General features: G+C 44.6%; 1 protein-coding gene across 1 annotated transcript in view; it reads right to left on the minus strand.

Annotated features, from left to right (window-relative positions):
* Nucleotides 1-14,406, minus strand: part of LOC140740241 (vascular cell adhesion protein 1-like) — a 38,711-nt gene extending 24,305 nt beyond the window's left edge. Inside the window, exons 1-2 of the mRNA XM_073069342.1 lie at nucleotides 14,221-14,406; nucleotides 1,117-1,392 (exon numbers count right to left, since the gene is read on the minus strand). Coding sequence (XP_072925443.1) covers nucleotides 1,117-1,392; nucleotides 14,221-14,287 — 343 coding nt within the window. The 5' untranslated portion in view covers nucleotides 14,288-14,406. The remainder of the gene's footprint in view (nucleotides 1-1,116; nucleotides 1,393-14,220) is intronic.
* Nucleotides 14,407-19,043: the final 4,637 nt, after the last annotated feature.

Below are 19,043 nucleotides of genomic sequence, written 5' to 3' on the forward strand. Positions count from 1 at the left end.
TTGGTGATTTTCAGTGCTGATACCAGCAGTCCAGTGTCTACACAATGTTTGTGAGAATCGGTGTAATGGCCCGGATGCAGAGCATTCAAGGAATGAGATGATAGAGTGTGATTAAGTTGCAGCACTGTATTCAGCAGCTCAATAATATCATTGGAATATCGGTCTGGAATTTATCTGTTTTACCGTTTTCAATTTAAATTTTGTCTCAATTGTTGTAGTTGACAGTACGTTATCTTCCAGATTTAAATTTCTTTAAAGAAGGTGCTTGCGGCTGTTCAGTGAGAGTTTTGCATTATTGTTGGGCTTGGTTTCTACTGTTAGTTGGGTTCTTTTCTTCTAAAAGTAGTAGATTAGAACAATAACAAACGAACATGCAATGATAGTTACCACATATATCCAAGCTGGAGATCCAGATTGATCGATAAAACCAATCACAAAATCAATAGTACAGGTCATTGACAGTCCCGGGTAAACACTTTATAACAGAAGTACTCTTCTCTTCTGATCACTCTTATCTCTGAGAATGCTTCCTCAGTAGACTCAAGTGTCAGGCGAGCTTATAATAACCAAGTATGTAATCAATATCTATTTATATATTTATTTAACTATTTGCTTACTCACTTCCTTATTCAGATCGAGAATGGAATAGGCCTTTCTGGCTCTTCGAGCCAGGCTGCCCAGCAGTCCCCTGATTTAATCAGAGGACAATTTACCTACCAACCAGTACGTCTTTGCACTGTTGGAGTAAACCAGAGCACACAGAGGCAATCCCCATGGTCACAGGGAGAAAGTACAAACTCCTTACAGGCAGTGACGGGAATGGAACGTGGGTCACATGTACATGTAACACATTGTGCTAACCACTACGCTCCCGTGCCACCCATAAACATCTTGGGGAAATGGACTACCCAATATCAAACCCTATTTCAGACTGTGAACTCATTGTGGGGGAGTGAAGTGTAAATCCATTTCCCAGCAGGCCGTTCTCTACCTCACCTGATACATGACAGCATCTTTCTGTGTAACGTTTTCAAATGACACATAATTTCATTTTACTTCCTTTCATCCTGTTGTACTCTGCTATGAGATGTGTTCAGAACAAGAGATGTCACTTACTGTACACTGGGACCACCCTTTTATCCTCCTTCGCTGTAGGTTTTATAGATGGACAGATTACAGTACAGGGCATTGCCAGATCCCATTTCTGGACACTCGAAAATCTGTCTGTAATCCACTTATCACCGAGAGTTCTGATGGGATTTAACCCTGCTTTATATTCCACAATGATCGATGCATTGTTACATGTTGTACTGCAGGTCACCTCCAGAGACTCTCCGAATTCCACCGCTTGAGGGCTTGTATTGACCAAAACTTCAAATCCATTCAGTTTATCTGCCAGAGACACACAAGGAAATGGAAAACATTTAGTGTAGTCGTGGGTACAGTTTGGATCTCTGTACCTGACGGTGGATGTACAGTGAAGGCAGTGAAGAGCAGATTCACCAGACTGAGTCCCGAGTCTTCCTTTTCATTTTTCTTTCATGGGGCACTCACATGTTCCAGTGACATAATGACGTGTGTCATTCTCAAATGTCCTACATACAACCAGAATGTATTATGTAAACAATGAATGCTCAAACAAATATTACTGAAATATTCAATCCACTACACCCGTCCCTGCTTAGCTAAAAACTCCAACTCAATCTAAAATGCATCTCAATTCAAATATGTAATGTATTGCTCTCTAGTTATCTTATAAATATATACAGTATGCTATATAATACAACTACCATAGATATCCACAACAGAGGAAATTTTTAATTATGAAAGATTTCTTACTGTTGTGGAATAAAAATTTTCCTGACGGTGGGGGGGAGTAGGTTCACTCTCCCTGGCATGTGAACCTTGTGGCGGTGAAACCCTTTCAGTTTCCAGGGAACACACACACAAAAATGCTGGAAGAATTCAGCAGGCCGGGCAGCATTTATGGAAAAGAGTGACCAGTCAATACTTCCGGCCAAGACCCTTCATCTGGACTGGAAAAAGGAGATGAGAAGTCAGTGTAAATGATGGAGGGAGGGGAGGAAGAAGTATAAGGTGGTAGGTGATAGGTGAAACCGGGAGGTGGGGAGGGGTGAAGTAAGGAACAGAGTAGTGAAAGAAATAAAGGGCTGAGGAAGGGGGAATTTGATCGAGAGGAATGAAGGCCATGGAAGAAGGGGAAGGGGAGGAGCACTAGAGGGAGCTGGTGGGCAGGTAAGGAGATGAGGCAAAAGAGAGAAACAGGCAAGAAGAATGGTGAAGGAGGGTGTTGTAATTTCCTGAGAAATCAATGTTCATGCCATCAGGTTGCAGGCTACCCAGGTGGAATATAAGGTGTTGTCTCCTCTGAGGTGGTTGTAAGACTTGACTCTGGGACTGTAAGAAGTGGTTCTGGCAGATCTGGCCACCTCTCTTCTGTAACAATGGACCTGCTCTCCTCAACCGATCGATGTGTCCTTGCCAGATGGTATCAGATGTTATCTTCATTGTGCAGAAATGGTCCAATTCTATACTTTCCAAATACACACTTTTGATCGCCACTGTAGTCCCTCAGCAGGACTGCTTGTCGAGGAGTGAAACATTGAGCCTCCTTGTTTGAGGAACCCTCAGTTTGCCTCATCTGCTTGTCCTGAATACTGCTTCTGTTACACGGAGCGACTGAGGAGAACCCAAGTGCAGGACACAGGCACGGGGATTGAGTTGGGATGCTTGCGCAGGTGTGAATGTAGAACAGCAAACAGGAGGAATCCTGACCCAGAGCTCTGATATGGAGTCTTGACACGGAGACGAGGATTTTCATGGAATATCTTGAAACACTCCCAGGAGTTTGAAACGGATCGCAGTTTCCATCGCTGTGCCGCTGATGTAATAAAGGGTGTGAGTTCTCCTGAAGTCCATAACCATCGCCTTTGTCGTTGACATTAAGGACCAGTTTATTTTCCTGTCACCAGTCCTTGAGCTCTTCGACCTCCTTTCTGTGGGTCATCTCATCGTTGTTGGTGATGAGTCCCACCACTGTGGTGTGGTCTGTGAACTTGACAATGTGATTGCTGGGGTGTTTGGCCGTGCAGTCATGTGTGAGCAGTCAAGCTGTGGTGGAGGGCACCTATTCTATGCAGTTAGTTTCCTGTCTATTTCCACATAATATAAATGTTTATCAGCATAATTTTGGCCCTTGTGTGTTGAAACAAAAGGAATATTTTCTGTCATTTTCTTTTCTTATCATCTGATTTGACTCCTCCCCAAGATCTGATTTGCAGAGACGTGCCAAATTGCACCTTCAGGATGGAGGGATCGAGCTGCAGAGAAAAATCTTCAGACAGATGGAGAGAAAGGTCAAGTCACTGAATGTATTCAAGAGGGGAGAGTTAAAATTTGAGACATCACTGACAGAGTTATTTAGAGAACACGGAACACTTGTTCAACACTCTAGATTGAAGATTGTTTAATATCATTTCCTGTACACAAGTGTAAAGGGGAAAAACGTAATTGTTAGTCTGGATCCAATGCAGGTGAAAAAGAAAACATGAAAGAAAAAACTACACAATAATAATTAAAAACACAATAAATACAACTGCATAAGATGGCTTGTATACACAGATTGATTATATGTCCATAAAGTGATGTTAGACTATACAAAGGAGATTTACAAGAAATAATGAAGTACTGTGGAGTTAGTAGGTGGAAGTGGTGATCAGCCTCACTTCTTGGGGAACATGTCTGGAACACGTGACATGAACCAGCCCCTCTCAGGGCAGTGACATGAACCAACTGCCTCTCCCAGGGCACCGACACAAACCAGCGGCCCCTCCCAGAGCTGCGCCATGAATCAGTGGCCACTCTCAGGGCAGCAACATGAACCAGTGTTGAGATGATGAGAACCAATCAATCTCCTCCAGATTTTCCTTGATATTTCAATCTTCTGAGACGCTTCAATCAATGTCCAAGGATATACGGAGAATCAGAAAGATAGGTTAGTAGGCAGAGGGGTTGGTGTGGCTCTGTGTATAAGAAATAATATTAAATCATTGGAAAGAGATGACATAGGATCGGAAGGTGTAGAGTCTCTATGTGTTGGGTTAAGAAATGGCGAGGGTAACAGGACCCTAATGGCAGTTGTACACAGGCCTCCAAACAGCAGCTCGGATGTGAATTACAAATTACAGCAGGAGATCGAAAGGGCATGTCAGAAAGGCAATGTCATGATCATTGTTGGGGATTTTTAATTTGAAAGTGGATTGGGAAAACCAGGCCAGTACTGGACCTCGAGAGAGAATTTGTAGAATGTCTGAGGTATGGTTTTTTAGAACAGCTTGTTGTTGAGCCCACTAGGGGATCGACTGTGCTGGATTGGGTGTTGTGCAATGATCCAGAGGTGATAAGAGAGCTTAAGGTTAAGGAGCCCTTAGGGAACAGTGATCACAATATGATCCAGTTCACATTGAAATTTGAGAGAGAAAAAATAAAATCTAATGTGTTGGTATTTCAGTGGAATAAAGGAAATTACAATGGCATGAGAGGGGAACTGGCCGAAGTTGACTGGAAAGGATCAATTGTAGGAAGGACACCAGAGCAGCAATGGCTGGAGTTTCTGTGAAAAATTAGGGCAGATATATTCCAAATAAGAAGAAATTTTCAAAGGAAAAAAGGGCACTACCGTGGCTGACAAGTGAAGTCAGAGCTAAAGTAAAAGCAAAAGAGAGGCATACAAGGAAGCTAGAGCTAGTGGGAAGATAAAGGATTGGGGAGCTTTTTAAAACTTGCAGAAAGAAACTAAGGTGGTCATTCAGAAGGAAAAGATGAATTATGAGAGGAAGCTGGTGACTAATATCAAAGGAGATACTAAAAGCTTTTTTAAGTATTAAAGGGTAAAAAAGAGTCGAGGATAGATATAGGACCAATACAACATGATACTAGAGATATTGTAATGAGAGATGGCAGAGGAACGGAATGTGTATTTTGCATCAGTCTTTACAGTGGAAGATGTCTGCAGTACACCAGACATTCAAGAGTGTCAGGGACGTGAGGTTTGTGTAGTGAAAATTGCGACTGAAAAGGTGCTCAGGAAGCTTAATGGTCTGAGGGTGGATAAATCTCCTGGACCTGATGGAATGCACTCTTGGGTTCTGAAGAAAGTAGCTGGAGAGATTGTGGAGGTGCTAACAATGATCTTTCAAGAATCAATAGATTCTGGCATTGTACCGGATGACTGGAAAATAGCAAATGTTACTCCGCTATTCAAGAAGGGTGGTAGGCAGCAGAAAGGAAACTATAGACCTGTTAGCCTGACATCAGTGGTTCAGAAGTTGTTGGAATCGATTGTTAAGGATAAGATCATGTCATATGGGAGGCTTTGGGAGCGGACCTAAAAACAAGACACAGACACTGAACTACCAGGAACAGGACTAGGCATGAGAAGGAAGCAAAGGAAGTGAGGAAGAACGGATGCTAGACATGACAAAGGCCCCAGACGAGAGAAGGATTCCAGGTCAGGGCTAGGACTTGACAAGGATAGCAGAACCAGGATATGGAACTGGGAACTAGGAGCCCGGGCTTGGACTCCGAGCCAGAGACTGGACAAGGACCCAGAACCTGGGTCTGACTCGGGCTCGGACTCTAGAACCAGGCAAGGACAAGACGTGGCTACAGGACGAGGTGAAGCACAGGACTGGACGTGAGACTCATGGGCAGGACAAGGGAACCCCAGCACAGGACGAGGGAATCCCAGCACCAGGCTGGGCATGGTAATCCTGGGCTGGGTGAGGCACATCAACAAGACGAGAACGCAGAGCCTGGGTCGAGGGAGAACACGAACGCAGAGCCTGGGTCGAGGGAGAACACGAACGCAGAACGCAGAGCCTGGGTCGAGGGAGAACACGAACGCAGAACGCAGAGCCTGGGTCGAGGGAGAACACGAACGCAGAACGCAGAGCCTGGGTCGAGGGAGAACACGAACGCAGAACGCAGAGCCTGGGTCGAGGGAGAACACGAACGCAGAACGCAGAGCCTGGGTCGAGGGAGAACACGAACGCAGAACGCAGAGCCTGGGTCGAGGGAGAACACGAACGCAGAACGCAGAGCCTGGGTCGAGGGAGAACACGAACGCAGAACGCAGAGCCTGGGTCGAGGGAGAACACGAACGCAGAACGCAGAGCCTGGGTCGAGGGAGAACACGAACGCAGAACGCAGAGCCTGGGTCGAGGGAGAACATGAACGCAGAACGCAGAGCCTGGGTCGAGGGAGAACACGAACGCAGAACGCAGAGCCTGGGTCGAGGGAGAACACGAACGCAGAACGCAGAGCCTGGGTCGAGGGAGAACACGAACGCAGAACGCAGAGCCTGGGTCGAGGGAGAACACGAACGCAGAACGCAGAGCCTGGGTCAAGAGAGAACAGGAACGCAGAACACAAAGCTGAGGGAGAGACAGGAACATGGAACATTGAGCCAGGATCTCTCCTTGGGAACAGGACGTAGGGCCGGGACTCATTACACAGAACGCTGAACACGACGAGACAGTTCCCAACGCTAAGTAGCAGCAAAACGGCCGGACCTACCTAGCGAAGGTGTGGACACTGAGAGGCAGTTCCCAACTGGGTGAGGCTCCAGGCAGAGGTTCCAGACAGAGGTTGCAAGCAGGGCTTTCAGAGGGAAGGAAGGGAACAGTCCAGCCTCAGGGTAACAGCAATGATGGCCTGACTTACCCAACAGAGGCAAGGACTGGGAGGGACAGATCCCACCATAGGGTAGCAGCAAGGACAGCCTATCTTGCCCCACAGTGGCGAGGACAGGATACCAACCAGATGAACCCACACAGAGGCAAGAACATGATACTGACGAGACAAACCCCACAGAGACAAGGACAGGATACTGACAAGACAAACCAGCCCCTACACTCAAACCCAGGGCCACTTATATTGCCGGCCTCAAGACGAGAATCAGGTACTGACGATTAAGCCCCAAATGAGACAAGGGACAGCTAGAAGACCCGGTGTCTGGAGTCCACGGATTGGACTGTGAGCTGGAATGCGGACTTCACAGACCGGACCATAACAGGTTACTGAGTACCTGGAGGCACATGACAAGACAGGCTAAAGCCAGCATGGTTTCCAGAAAGGAAAATCCTGCCTGACAAACATACTGCAACTCTTTGAGGAAATTACAAGCAGGGTAGACAAATGAGATGCAGTAGACGTGGTGTACTTCGATTTCAGAAGGCCTTTGACAAGGTGATGCACATAAGGCTGCTTAGAAAGATAAGAGCCGATGCTATTGCAGGGAAGTTTCTAGAATGGGTGGAGCATTGGCTGATCAGCAGAAAATAGGCAGTGGGAATAAAGAAATCCTATTCTGGCTGGCTGCCGGTTACCAATGGAGTTCCACAGGGGGTCTGTGCTGGGACCATTACTTTTTACGATGTATGTCAATGATTTGGACTATGGTATTGATGGATCTACGGCTAAATTTGCTGATGATACAAAGATAGGTGGAGCAGCAGGTAGTGTTAAGGAAACAGAGAGCCTGAAGAGAGATTTAGATAGTTTAGGGGAATGGGCAAAAAGGAGGCAAATGAAATACAATGTTGGAAAGTGTATGGTCATGCACTATGGTGGAAGAAATAAACAGGCAGACTATTATTTAGATGGGGAGAGAATTCAAAATGCAGAAATGCAAAGAGACTTGGGAGTCTTTGTGCCAGATACCCTAAAGGTTAACCTCCAGGTTGAGTCGGTTGTGAAGCAGGTGAATGCAATGTTTTCATTCATTTCTAGAGGTATTGAATAAAAGACCAGGGATGTGATGTTGAGGCTCCTATAAGGCACTCATGAGACCACACTTGGAGAACTGTGTGCAGTTTTGGGCTCCTTATTTTAGAAAGGATATACTGATATTGGAGAGGGTTCAGAGAAGATTAATGAGAATGATTCCAGGAATGAAAAGGTTACCATATGAGGAACATCAGGCAGCTCTTGGGCTGTATTCCCTGGAGTTCAGGAGAATGAGGGGGGGATCTCAAAGAAACATTCTGAATGTTAAAAGGCCTGAACAGATTAGATATGGCAAAGTTATTTCTCATGGTAGGGGAATCTAGGACAAGAGGGCACAACTTCAGGATTGAAGAACACCCATTTAGAACAGAGATGCAGAGAAATTACTTTAGTCAGGGGTGGTAAGTCTGTGGAATTTGTTGCCACGAGCAGCTGTGGAGACCAAGTCATTGAGTGTATTTAAGGCAGAGGGAGATAGGTTCTTGATTAGCCAGGACATCAAAGAGTATGGGGAGAAAGCAGGGGAGTGCAGGTGACTGGATGAAGTGGATCAGCCCACGATTGAATGGTGGAGTATACTCGATGGGCTGAATGCCTTACTTTTGCTCCTATAACTTATGGTCTAATCAGCCAGATATGGAGTCGATCACAGCCCCTGGTCTCATCTCCGAGCTTCTCCTCGTGGTAGCTTGTGTTTGCGCTTCACTCCTGGAGTTCTCTCAGGGACAGCAGGGAGTGAGCTCACTCAATTGAACTACAGACAGGAAGTCACAGGCTCCAACAGCATCAAAAACAAAATTAGGATAAAAAGATCTGGAAAAACTGAAATGGTTGGTGGTCCTGGTATGGATGCTACGTAGCCTCCTCCCTGATGGGAGTGGGACAAACAGTCCATGAGCAGGGTGGGTGGTATCCTTCAAGATGTTACTGGCCCTTTTCCGGCACCTAGGCTGGTGCGGCCGGTGCAATGGACAACCCTGACTCTGTTGTAGGGCCTTCCTGTCCGTCACGGTACAGTTTCTGTACTATGTGGTGATACAGTTTGACAGGATGCTCTCCACTGCGCATCTGCAGAATGCCATTGGTATGGATGTACAAAGCTCAACTCTCTTCCACCTCCTCAGAAAGTAGAAGGTGTTGATGAGCGTTTGTGATGGTGGAGGATGTGTTGTGGGACCACGAGAGGTTACGAGTGATGAACTCTCCCAGGAGTTTGAAACTGATCGCAGTTTCCATCGCTGTGCCACTGATGTAAAAAAGGGTGAGTTCTCCTGAAGTCCATAACCATCTCCTTTGTCTTGTTGACATTAAGGACCAGTTTATTTTCCTGACACCAGTCCCTGAGCTCTTCGACCTCCTTTCTGTAGGTCATCTCATCGTTGTTGGTGATGAATCCCACCACTGTTGTGTCATCGGTGAACTTGACAATGTGATTTCTGGGGTGTTTGGCGGTGCAGTCATGTGTGAGCAGAGAGTACAGCAATGGGCTCCCCGGGGGTGGGGGTGGTGAGAGCAGCCATGCTGTGGATGATAGTGAAGGAGGAATGGTTGTGTATTCGGACTCTGATATCTGTTTGTTTGGAAGTCCATCACCCAGTTGCACAGTGGTGTATTCAGACAGAGAAGCAGGAATTTGTTTGCCAGGGTCAATGCAGTTAGATGCCTGCACCCCGTTTCTATTTCCGCACAATATAAATGTTTGTCAGTATACCAATGCCCCTTCCACATTAAAACAAAAAATATTGTCAGTCATCAGATTGTAAAAATGCCACTGACTTCTAACACAGGCGAGTCTGTAGTGAAGATTTGTTTTGTAGGGATTTCCCACACAGAAGGAAGGAACAATGTCACAGAATGGTGCCAGAGAGTGGAGACATTTTGTTTGCAGCTCCCATATCAATCATCAAGTATTCTTGTTTAAAACTAAACAGCTGAAATCTGCAGCCACAGACTCTGCAGTTAGCAACATTGTTGAAAGTCCATCTCCTTGGCATTATGCCGGGGAGGGTAGTGGGGTGGTTGGTTGTAAAGAAAAGATTCATCAGGAGTATCACGGAGGCTGCTGAGCGAGCCTCTGGATGGCCATAGATCAAGAGCTGAGGCCCGGGGACCAATGCTGCTGGAAGCAAATCAGGGCCTGAGCACCCTGGCGAGGTTGCCTGGGTGAGAGTGTGTGATGTTGAAGATGAGAAACACCCGACATGTCCGAACACATCCTCAGATGTATCTCAGCATCAGAAAACTAGCGATCTTCAGAAATAACAGACTCATCAGGACTGCACACCACTCAGGGTTCTGGTACAGCAAGTGACAGATTAGGTACATGATTAATAATAAAAATCATTTATGTAGTTCAAAGTGTTTTACAATGTGATAAAAGTACAAATATGAAGATAAAATAAAAATAAACATTAAGTAAAAGACAAAAAGATGTTGGTTAAGAGCAGGCTTCATTAAATAGGCTTTGAGTTGGTGTTTAAAAGTGTACCCCTTATACTTTTAGGGACTGAATTCCACAGTTTGAGTGTTTTTTTTTAAAGTTGACCTGCCAATTATCTTTTGAGGGAGGTTGTTTAAATTTCAGAGGCTGGCAGAAGACCTGAGAGCTCAGTAGGATTATAAAACAAAAGAGATTCTGTGATGTTCTTGGTCCCAGAACATTTAAAAACAAGAGTCTTTAAAATTAATTCTAAATTGTACAGGAAACAAATGCAGAGTTGCTAGTATCAGAGTGATATGCTTACTCATCCTGGTTTTTGTGAACAGTGGTGCTCTGACTGAGTTGAAGTTTGTCAATAGATTGCTCTGGAAGGCTGGTAAAAAGTCACAGTAATTTAGCCTTTTCAATGTGACTGTGTAAGTGTTGCTGCACCAGAGCAGATTGTTCACACATTGTGGTTAGTGGTCATATACACTCAAGTGGCCACTTTATTCAGCACACCTGGTCACCTGTTCATTAATGCATTTATCTAATTAGTCAATCATGTGGCAGCAACTCGATGCATAAAAGTATGCAGACATGGCCAAGAAGCCATCTCTATCTCCCATCAGGAGGGCCTTAAAGCTCTCCATTTCTTTCTGAACACCAGGCCCGATCAGTTCCAATCCACCACCAATCTCCTCCATCTGGTGGAATTGGTCATCACCCTCAACAATTTGTCCTTCGAGTTCTCCCGGTTCCTTCAAACCCGAGGTATAGCCATGGTCAGCCACGTGGGTCCCAGCTATGCCTGCCTTTTAGTTGACTACGTTGGACAGTCCATGTTCCAAGCCTGCACTGCATTGCTCCCCAACTCTTCTAATACTACATTGACAACTGCATTGCTGCTGCTTCCTGCATCCATGCTGAGCTTGTCAATTTCATCATCTTTGCCTCCAATTTCCACCCTGCCCTCAAATTTACTTCATCTATGCCTGACACCTCTTTCCCTTTTCATGATCAGAATCAGGAAGGAGCAATAGCTCTACTGGGTGTTTTTTTTTAATAAATAAAAAACAGACCCCCAACTGTAACAAGGATAGCAAGAAGCAGATTGTGAGGCAGATTCTGGAGCAGTGCAATAATAGGGTTGTCGTGATGAGAGATTTTAACTTTCCTGATATTGACTGGCATCTGATAGAAGCTAGAGGATTTAGATGGGGTGGAGTTTGTTAGGTGTGTTCAAGAAGGTTCCTGATGAAATATGGAGATAAGCCAACAAGAAGAAAGGCTGTACTTGATCTGGCGTTCAGAAATGAACATGGAGAGGTTCCAGATTTCTCAGTGGGAGAGCATTTTTGAGGTAGAGATCACAGCTCTCTCCTTTACCATAGTGCTGGAGAGGGATAGGAGCAGACAATTTGGGAAAGTATTTAATTTGGGTAGTGGGAAATATGCTATTAGGCAGGAACTTGGGGACATAAATTGAGAGCAGATGTTCTCAAGGAAATGCATGGCAACAATGTGGCATATGGCATTATGCATAGATATGTTCCATTGAGGCAAGGAAAGGATGGTAGGGTAAAAGGACCATGCTGTACAAAGGGTGTGGAAAATCTAGTTAACAAGAAAAATGCTTACAAAAGGTTCAAGAAACTTGGTACCGTTAGAGCTCTAGAAAATTACATGGTTGCTAGGAAGGAGCTTAAGAATGAAATTAGGAGAGCTAGTAGGGGCCATGAGGAGGCCTTGGTGAGCAGGATTATGTAAACCACAAGGCATTCTACAAGTATGCGAAGAGCAAGAGGATGAGCTGTGTGAGAATAGGACCAATCAGGTGTGATAGTGGAAACGTGTGCATGGAGTCGAAGGATGGAGCAGAGGTATTGAATGAATACTTTGCTTCAGTATTCCCATGGCTTTGCCCAACAAGCATGATTGAATTCTTTGGGGATGTAACAAAACACATTGATGAAGGTAGAGCAGCAGATATAGTGCATATGGATTTTAGCCAGGCATTTGATAAGGTTCCCCATGTGAGGCCTATTCAGAAAGGAAGGAGGTATGGGATCAAAGGAGACCTTGCTTTGTGGATCCAGAACTTGATTGTCCATAGAAGACAAAGAGTGGTTGTAGATGGTTCGTATTCTGCATGGAAGTCAAAGACCAGTGGTGTTCTGCAGAGATCTTTTCTAGGACCCCTTCTGTGATTTTTTTTTTTTTTTTTTTAAATGACCCAGATGAAGGGTGGGTTAGCATGTTTGCTGATGACACAACAGTTGGGGGTGCTGTGGATAGTCTGGAGGGTTGTCAGAGATTACAGCAGGTCATTGATAGGATGCAGAACTGGGCTGAGAAGAGGCAAATGAAGTTCAACCCAGATTACCGTGAAGTGGTTCATTTTGGTAGGTCAAATTTGAAGACAGAATATAGCCTTAATGGTAAGACTCTTGGCAGTGTAGAGGATCAGAGAGATCTTGGGATCGTGTCCATGGGATACTCAAAGCTGCTGCACAGGTTGTCAGCATTGTTAAGGCATATGGTCTGTTGGTATTCATCAACCATGCGACTGAGTTCAGGAGCTGCAAGGTAATGTTACAGCTATACAAGACCTTGGTCAGACCCCACTCAGAGTACGGAGTTTGGTTCCAGTCACATCACTACAGGAAGGATGTGGATACTATAGAGAGAGTCCAGAGGAGATTTACAAGGATGTTGCCTGGATTGCAGAGCAAGCCTTATGAGAATAGATTGAGTGACCTTGGCCTTTTCTCCTTGGAGTGACAGAGGATGAGAGATAACCTGATAGAGGTGTATAGGATGATGAGGGGCATTGATCATGAGGATAGCCAGAGGTTTTTTCCCAGGGCTGAAAAGTCTAACATGAGGGAGCATAGTTTCAAAGTGCTTGGGATTAGGTACAGAGGGAATGCCAAGGTTAAGTTTTGCTCAGAGAGTGGTGGGTGTGTGGAATGCACTGCCAGCAATGGTGGTGGAGATGGATACAATAGGGTTTTTAAAGACTCTTCGATAGGTACATGGAGCTGAGAAAAATAGAGGGCTTTACGGTAGGGAAATTCTAGGCAGTTTCTAGAGGAGGTTACATGATAGGCAAAACGAAGGGCCTGTAATGTGCTGTAGATTTCTATGTTCTATGCCCCCTTCTCCAGCCCTTTATCTCTTCCCCCAGTCAAATTCCCAACTCCTTACTTCACCCCTTCCCCCTCTCCCGGTTTCACCTATCAGCTGCCACCTTGTACTTCTGACTTCTCCCCTTCCTCCCCAGACCTGATGAAGGGTCTCAATCTGAAACATTGACGCTTACTAGCTTATATAGATGCGTCCTGGCCTGTTGAGTTCCTCCAGCATTTTGTGTGAGTTGCAAGAAGTTCAGTGGTTGTTCAGACCAACCAACAGAATGGGAAAGAGATGTGGTCTAAGTGACTGACTATGGAAATATTGCTGGTGCCATTTGGGATGGTTTGAGTATCTCAGAAACTGCCGATCCTCTGGGATCATTTGGATCTTGGCGGCTTATGCTCGGACAGGGAGTCGGAATGGATCATCAAGAGGCACTTGGTCTGGAACACATCAGCCCGCGGCCGGTCCTCAGTACTGAACATGGGAGGAGAGAGCAGTAACCGTGAAACAAAATGTCACGCTTCCGATATCACGGGCAAAATGACGTGTAAAATTCTCTAAATGTGACATTGTTTGAAAGCCGGTCCGTGAATTGTGCAAATATTTACTCAGTGCCCATTTTTCCCCATTTTTCTCTCTCCAGCCGTTCCGCAGTTTAAGTACAAGCCAATGTGAAATTTCTCTTTTGTTCTGCCAAGCCAGAGATGACGAATAAAAACGAGAAACGAGTAACGGTCCGCAGAATAAAACACGACGCAAAAATACGCAGTTACTAAGTACAGTTACCATCTAATACTGGGTGAGTCCGCGTAAATACATGTATATTGAATATTTTAAAACATTTTACCTACCTATTACGATAAAGAGTAAAATGAAAACGAAAATTGTTTCGTTCAGTGAAATCGGCCTGAAATTCATAGCTTCTGAACTCGCCAGCGGGATATGTTGTTTTGTCAAAACACTCAGACTTTGATAAACGTCAGAAAGCTCCCGAAGAGAAATCCGTTTGTCACGTAATAGCGTCTCAGTGAGTTTACGAAGCTCCAACGGTCTAGGAAGTTCCTTCAAGCGAAAATACACGGAACTGCCGGGAGCTGACTGTTTTACAACCACCTGCGTATCTCCAGCTCACACTCGCGTTAACGCTCTAATCCAGGCAGGGAGTCAAAAGTTGAATTCTTTGTTAACTTCATCGAACTTTCTGATTGAAAATACCAGCAACTTCGTCCATCCGTAATCCTCGATTAACCCTACAAATACTGGTTAAACTGCAGCAAAGTAATTCATATGCACCTCAAAAGTAAGCATTCCTCCAAGATAGACCAGTAGAACACAGAAACAGGCCTTTTGACCCACATTGTCTGCACCGATCTTTTTCACCTAGGGTAAAGTCTCTGACTACACACCCATCTCTTCTGTGATATACCAGTGAAAACAGTTCCACTTTGATTTTAAATACTTTCAGAGTTACAGCATGAAACAGGCCCATCCAGATCAATGAGTCACACCACCCAGCAGCCCACTTTTTTTTTTTTTTTTTTAAAACACCAGCCTAACCCCAGGATAGTGTTAAATGACTAATTAACCTACTGTCTGGTACATTGTTGGACTGTGTTGGGAATCTGGAGGAAACCAAGGCAGTCACAGGGAGAACAGATAGTGCTGGAATTGAACTCCAAAGTCTAACACTTGAAGCTGTAATAGTGTCACGCTAACTGCTACACTTGTTGGTCCATTCTCTCCTTACAGGTAATACACTCCAATCCAGGCATCATGCTGGTGAACCTGTTCTGTGCCCTCTACAATGCTCCACATCTTTCCTATAAGGTGGAAACCAGAACTTTACACAATATTCCAAATGTGGCCAAAGCAAAGGTTAATACAGCTGCCACATGATTTCCCAATCTTTATACTCAATGCCCTAAACAATGGCAGCAACAGGAGAACCTCAAGGAATTTTACAGGTGTATTGGGAGCACAATGGGAGTCAAGTGCCCTCCATTGTCCATGATTGGATCTACCCATTTGATGCCAATTATCTTGCACACAATGCACCTATAAAATGCCTTCTGATTCTCCTTCATTCTACCTGGCAAGGACATTTCTTAGCTCTTTGAAATCCACCAAGTTTCTGTTTGAATTTCTTTCCTGCTCCCTTTATATTCCAAGGGCTTTGTCGGATTTTAGATTCCTAAATTGTACATATGCTGCCTTTCTATTTTTCACTAAATGTACAATAACTCATCCTTCAAGGTCACCAATGCTTCCCATGTTTTATTTTCACCCACAGGGACAATTGATTAGCCTTTAAAACAGACTCATCTGTGGACAAGACCTTAATAAAATATACAGTACTTCATAACAGTAAAGATTCACATTATTTTTATATGGCAACTATTTTAAAGCCAAAGTAAATACAATATGCAATAGAGTAACCAGCTTCTGCATTAAATATTTTCAACTTTTGCAAGTTCCTTAGATAAGCTTATCAAAAAGCACACATGTCCCAGGAAATCTATAAACCCGAGGACTGAAAGCAGCTTAAGCAGGGATGTTTACCATGATAAGATAAAGAGTATTTAGAACAAGAATAAACCAGAGAAAGAAGAAATTAAAATAACAGCCTGAATCAAACAAACTGGTGGAAATCTACAGGTTGGCCCAGCAGTGTGTGGGAGAGAAGAAAATGGTGTTGTTTCGAGTTGAAGTCCTTCATCAGGACTGAAAGTGGGAGAAGTGAGATGGTCTCTCAGGGAGAATGATGAAGCAGCAGTCCAAAATGATTACTGGGCTCAGGAGAGGTGTACAATGATAGACAGCTGTGCTAAGTCAAGGAGGAAAGTGGCTGGGGTGGAGCTAAGAGGCAATGGCAGATGAATTAGACTGGCAGCTGCACCAGGGAATGGTTTGGAGTGGAGTTAGGAGACAATGGAAGGTGATTAAGATGGAGGCAGAAAAAAAAGGAAAATGAGAGGCAGATGGAGCAAGGTGGGAGGAGGGGAGTGTGAGGTCTGGAGACTTCTACAGCAGGTAGATGAGCAGAAACACAAAGGGTCACCAGTGCTGGTATCTGGTGAGAATGGGATCCATTAGTGGGGAGGTGAATGGCAGATGGTGGACTAGATAGGGGAGACGGAGCAAGTGTATGGGCCAACTGTGTGTGGATGGAACAAGGATGGTGAAGAGAATATAGATAGATCATGGAGTGATGGACTGAAGGGGCAGTGAGGGTTATTGCACTTGAGGGAAAGGGGACAAAATGGGGAGAACAGAGAAGGATTGGAAGGGGTCAGAATAGATCTACCAGCTTGAACAAGACACACTGGTTCATTGCAGTAACATTTTTGCCAGCTCTTTTTTTAGAAGAAAAAAGCCTGTGCTATTCCTGGCTTTCACCTTGGGGAGATTGAAAAGGACCATGTAGACCTTAAAGTGATTACTATCACAAAGGATTGAATTCCAGAGAGAGTGAGGAGACTAAAACCTGACCAGTCCCACTGGCTGACAGTCTTTATCCCGGGGAGTTAAAGAAGTGGCTGCAGAGCAAATGGGTGCATTTTTATGGTGCCCCAAAATCCCCACGACTCTAGAACAGCCTCAGTAAACTGAAAAGGTAGAAAATGTAACTGCATTCATTAAGACAGAAATATATTTAAGTAAACTGTAGTCAAACTGACATCAGATTTTGCCACTTGCTCGAATCTTTGTCTCGTAACCCACAAAAGCTGAAAAAAGATCTGCAATTATTAGTAATAACAGTAGCAAAAGGGCTTTTATATATCATTCTGATCCACTTATTAAAATTAATACCAAAGCCAAATTTCTCTAAAACATTAAAGTATTTCCATTCAACTCTGTCAAATGCCTTTTCAGCATTGAGAGAGACAACACATTGGAGAGTCTTTGAAAAGGATGAATATATAACATTTAGCAGTCTCAGAACATTAGAGAAGGAATAACAGCCCTTTACAAAACCTGCTTGGTCTTGAGAGATAATTGTAGCTACAAAATTCTCCAGCCAATTAGCCATTATATTTGAAAGAATTTTAGCATCCACATTTAATTAAATAGGTCTATATTAAGCCAGTCAGTAGGGTCTTTATCTTTCTTAGGAAAGAAAAATACAAGCTTCATAAAATGTGGAAGGCAACTCCTATCAAAAAAGAATCTTTAAGCATTTCCAACATACATGAAGCAATTTTTCAAATTTTTAATAAAATCCTACAGAATAACCATTCAGTCCATAGGCTTTACCAGATTGCATTGAAAAATAGCTTTCTGAATTTCGTTTTCAGTAATAGGAGCATCAAGAGTTTGTTGATCTGCAACAGAAATTCAAGGAAAATCAATCTTTTGTAAAAAGGCATTCTGTCATGAGGGGCCAGATGGATCCAAACAGGACACAGGCACTGAAGTACTAGGGGGAGGACAGGACGGGAATGCTATGGCACTTAAGGGTAGCTGGGGTTCAGGCAGATAGAGTCCAGGCAGGCAGGTCCCCGAGGTTCAGGCAGGCAGGTCTAGGTGGCGATAGACTAGCAGAGAGCCCTCCCTAGGCAGGCCACATGTATCCCGGGTAGGGACGCCTCCCAGGCGAAAAACCGGAGGCCTGGACACGACGCGAACCCCTAGGCGGGTGCGGGCACTATCCCAGAGTTCGGGCAGAAGAGAACGAGGGGGCAGAACCTCCGCCGGGCCACGGCCCATCGGCCGGTGCCGCCAGACGGAAGCAAGGGATAGGAACAGGCAGAACCCCTGCCGAGCCGAAGCAGGTCGGCCAGACGTGCCCGACAGGGGCAAGGGGTAGGAACGGGCATAGGTCCAGGTTGACCAACAGCACAATCATGATAACGGGGAAATCGGAAAACGGCCGACAGACAGCGCGACGGCGCGAACAAAACAAACGAGCGGAGAAGCGGGACCAGCACAAGGGAAGAAAGGTGGGGGAGCGGACCAACCTGGTAGTACTGGCACGGGGAAAAGAATCATGATGAAGAGAAGATCTGAGCCCGGGCGGGATCACAGAATACAGAGCCAGCGGAGAAACAGAACAAAACGACCACCCATCTGGTCCCAGTCCCAAGGCCCCTTATATACACCTGCAGCTCAATGAGCCACAGGTGTGCCTCCTTGAGCCAGGAGGGTCCTAACTAGATCTCTGGTGACGGGAGGGACAACTGCAGGATCCGGAGTCCGGAGCCCCCGTACCGGATCAAAACCCGGAACGCGGTTCCGGATCGGACCCTGACACATTCATTTTAGAAGAATCAACTGGAAACTGCAATTTATAAAGTTCAATATGAAAGTCTTGAAATATCTTCATAATTACATGCTAAACTACCATCTCCCTTACGAATTTTTAAAATTTGTCTTTTAGCTCTAACTGCTTTTAATTGAGATGCTAATAGCTTATTATTTGTATCTCCAAACTCATAAAATTGACTTTTCAATTTAAGCAAATTTCTTTCAATAGGATAAGTTAATAATAAATTATATTGTGATTGGAGTTCAACTCTTTGTTTGAATAAATCAATGTTAGGAGAGATTTTGTAAATATTATCCAAGAATTTAATTTGTTTGGAAATCTTATCTAACTCTGTTTTTGTCTGTTTCTTAAGCTTAGTTAAATAGGAGATTATCTGACCACACAAATATGCTTTAAATGGTCCCATAT

Source organism: Hemitrygon akajei, chromosome 16 (genome assembly GCF_048418815.1).
Source record: "Hemitrygon akajei chromosome 16, sHemAka1.3, whole genome shotgun sequence".
NCBI classification, from domain to species: Eukaryota; Metazoa; Chordata; class Chondrichthyes; order Myliobatiformes; family Dasyatidae; genus Hemitrygon; species Hemitrygon akajei.